This window comes from Cynoglossus semilaevis, chromosome 17 (assembly GCF_000523025.1).
Source record: "Cynoglossus semilaevis isolate Cse_v1.0 chromosome 17, Cse_v1.0, whole genome shotgun sequence".
Classification (NCBI taxonomy): Eukaryota; Metazoa; Chordata; class Actinopteri; order Pleuronectiformes; family Cynoglossidae; genus Cynoglossus; species Cynoglossus semilaevis.
In genome coordinates this window covers 277003-279529 of record NC_024323.1, presented here as the reverse complement: position 1 = coordinate 279529, position 2527 = coordinate 277003, and the positions used below count along the sequence as shown (strand labels likewise).

The 2527-nt window shown below is 38.3% G+C and overlaps 1 protein-coding gene across 2 annotated transcripts in view; it reads right to left on the bottom strand.

Annotated features, from left to right (window-relative positions):
* Positions 1-2527, bottom strand: part of LOC103392514 (transcription factor 20-like) — a 6327-nt gene that overhangs the window by 1880 nt on the left and 1920 nt on the right. For both annotated transcript variants that reach the window (XM_008329135.3, XM_017040202.2), the window contains exon 2: positions 1662-1755. In XM_008329135.3, the coding sequence (XP_008327357.1) occupies positions 1662-1755 (94 nt within the window). The remainder of the gene's footprint in view (positions 1-1661; positions 1756-2527) is intronic.

The following is a 2527-nucleotide window of genomic DNA, read 5'->3' as shown; positions in this document are numbered from 1 at the left end:
ATATATATATATATACACTGGAGATCAAAATTAGAGAACAACTCATAAAAAATGGAATAATTCTGAAATAATACCATCTTCACTGTTCCACAGTTAAATGACATTTTATTGTGTCTATATCATTGTACGACAACACTTTTTTTCACAAAATGACTAAAGGTATTTCGCAAAAAAAATATTTTCAGAAAATGCACTGATCAAAATTAGAGAACACAAGTGATCAAAATTAGAGAACAACCATGACTTTGTCTTGGAAAAAAAAATCTGAAGGTTACAACAGTCAGCAATTAATAAGAAGTATACAGGCCTCTGCTGTGAATGACTTCAGCACATCTGCGGCCACAGGATAGCACTAGTCTCTCACACTGCTCTGGTGTGATTTTGGTCCATTCTTCTTCCAGTCTCCTCCACAGTTCGGTGATTGTAGTGGGTTTCTTGGCCATAACTTTGTCACCTAGGATTTTCCAGAGGTTCTCTATTGGATTGAGATCAGGACTCTGGGCAGGCCATGCCATTAATTCAATGTTTTGACCTTCAAGGAAAATCTTTACCCGTTTTGCTGTGTGACACGGGGCATTGTCCTGCATGAAGATTGCAGGCTGATTGGGCGATGAACGCAAGTGAGGAACCATGTGCTGTTGAAGAAGGTTCTGATACACATTTGCATTCACTCGGCCATGTAGCTGTACAAGAGGCCCAACTCCTGCTGCAGAAAACATGCCCCAAACCATGACACTTCCTCCTCCACCTTTCACTGACTTTTTAACACACTTTGGGTTTAGTCTTTCTCCAATGTGTCGCCGAACATAATGCTTCCCATCAGACCCAAATAAATTAAATTTGCTTTCATCACTGAAGTGAACTCTGGACCAGTTCTCCTCAGTCCACACAACATGCTCCTCAGCAAAGCTCAGTCTAGCTTTTTGATTTTTTCGGCTAATGAGAGGTTTGGTCACTGCAGTGTGGGCCTTCAGTCCAAATGCTGTTAAACGGCGAGACACTGTATGGCGAGACAGATCCTTACCATGTTCAGCCCCGCAATGGCGAGCACTTCCAGCTGCAGTGTGGAAACGATTACCCATTGACATCCTCCGCAGTGACCTGTCCTCTCTTGCATCTGTCTTTCGTGGACGACCAGCCTTCTTGGGCGACTTGAATGAGTTTGTAGTTTTGTAAAGATTCAATATTCTTGAAATCACAGATTTGGAACGACCAACTTGTCTTGCTATGGCTGATAGGGTCATCCCGTTGGTTTTCATCTGGACAACCTGCTGCCGGAGGCCTTCAGTCACTTTAGAACGGCCCACCATCTTGCAAAGTCAGTGAAACTAGCAGTTAGAATGCCAGTTAAATAAGGGTTGACAGATAATCAAGGAAATTAGCACCATGTGCTTGATTAGCACCATTAAGTGGGAGGCACCTGAAAGTGTTCTCTAATTTTGATCAGTGCATTTTCTGGAAAATATTTTTTTTGCGAAATACCTTTAGTCATTTTGTGAAAAAAAGTGTTGTAGTACAATGATATAGACACAATAAAATGTCATTTAACTGTGGAACAGTGAAGATGGTATTATTTCAGATTTATTCCATTTTTTATGACTTGTTCTCTAATTTTGATCTCCAGTGTATATTATGTGTGCATGAATGTGTAAATGCTGTACCTGACTGAATGGCACATCTGTAGTGATAGTTTCTCGGGCAGCCTTTCTGGAAACAGCCCATTATTGCACCTGTTTGTTGGCAAAGTGAACAAACCTGAAAATGGACAATTAAAGAGTTAGTAAATGCAGACATACTCCGGTCAATAACAACAGTCCAACATTTCTCGCTTGTCTTTTCTTGCTGCTAGATCAAATCTATCTATCTGTCTGGCAATACGTTTAAATGTACTGTTTGTATTGGATAGTGATTGGCCTACAAAAACATGACAGTCCCTGATCATATACAGGGGCAACAGCACCACCATTAGGCCCAGGATGTGAAATGCAACGCTATAATCAGAGCCGGTCAAAAAGTTCCAAGACGGAGGATATTATTTCAAACAGTCTCCTTATGATAGGAAACACAGTCTCAGACATGTCTAGTAGTCTAGTGTCTCCAACACTTTGGAAGTTTTTTTTTTTTTCAATTATTTAACTACAGTTACAAAATTGCACTGATCACTTTAATTCGCTGATGTAAAAACCGCCTACACAAGCTTTTTAGACTGAAATAAAAGGCATTTTAGAGAAATACAATTCAAATTTAAGAGAAAATCAACAAGTCTTCATCAACGGCAATAACTTAAATACAACAAGGTTCTTAGAGGTCTTCAAGTACTGTTTCTGAGGATATACTGTATACACAACATTGGACTTAAAAAAACCCGAGATGTTTTAAAATAAAAAAATAATTCTCTAATACTTCTGATCTAAATAAAAAAAAGAAATACCCAGAATTTTTTAAATGTTGTAAAATAAAAAAATAATTCTCTAATACTTCTGATCTAAATTAAAAGAAAAATACCCAGAAAGTTTTAAATGTTTTA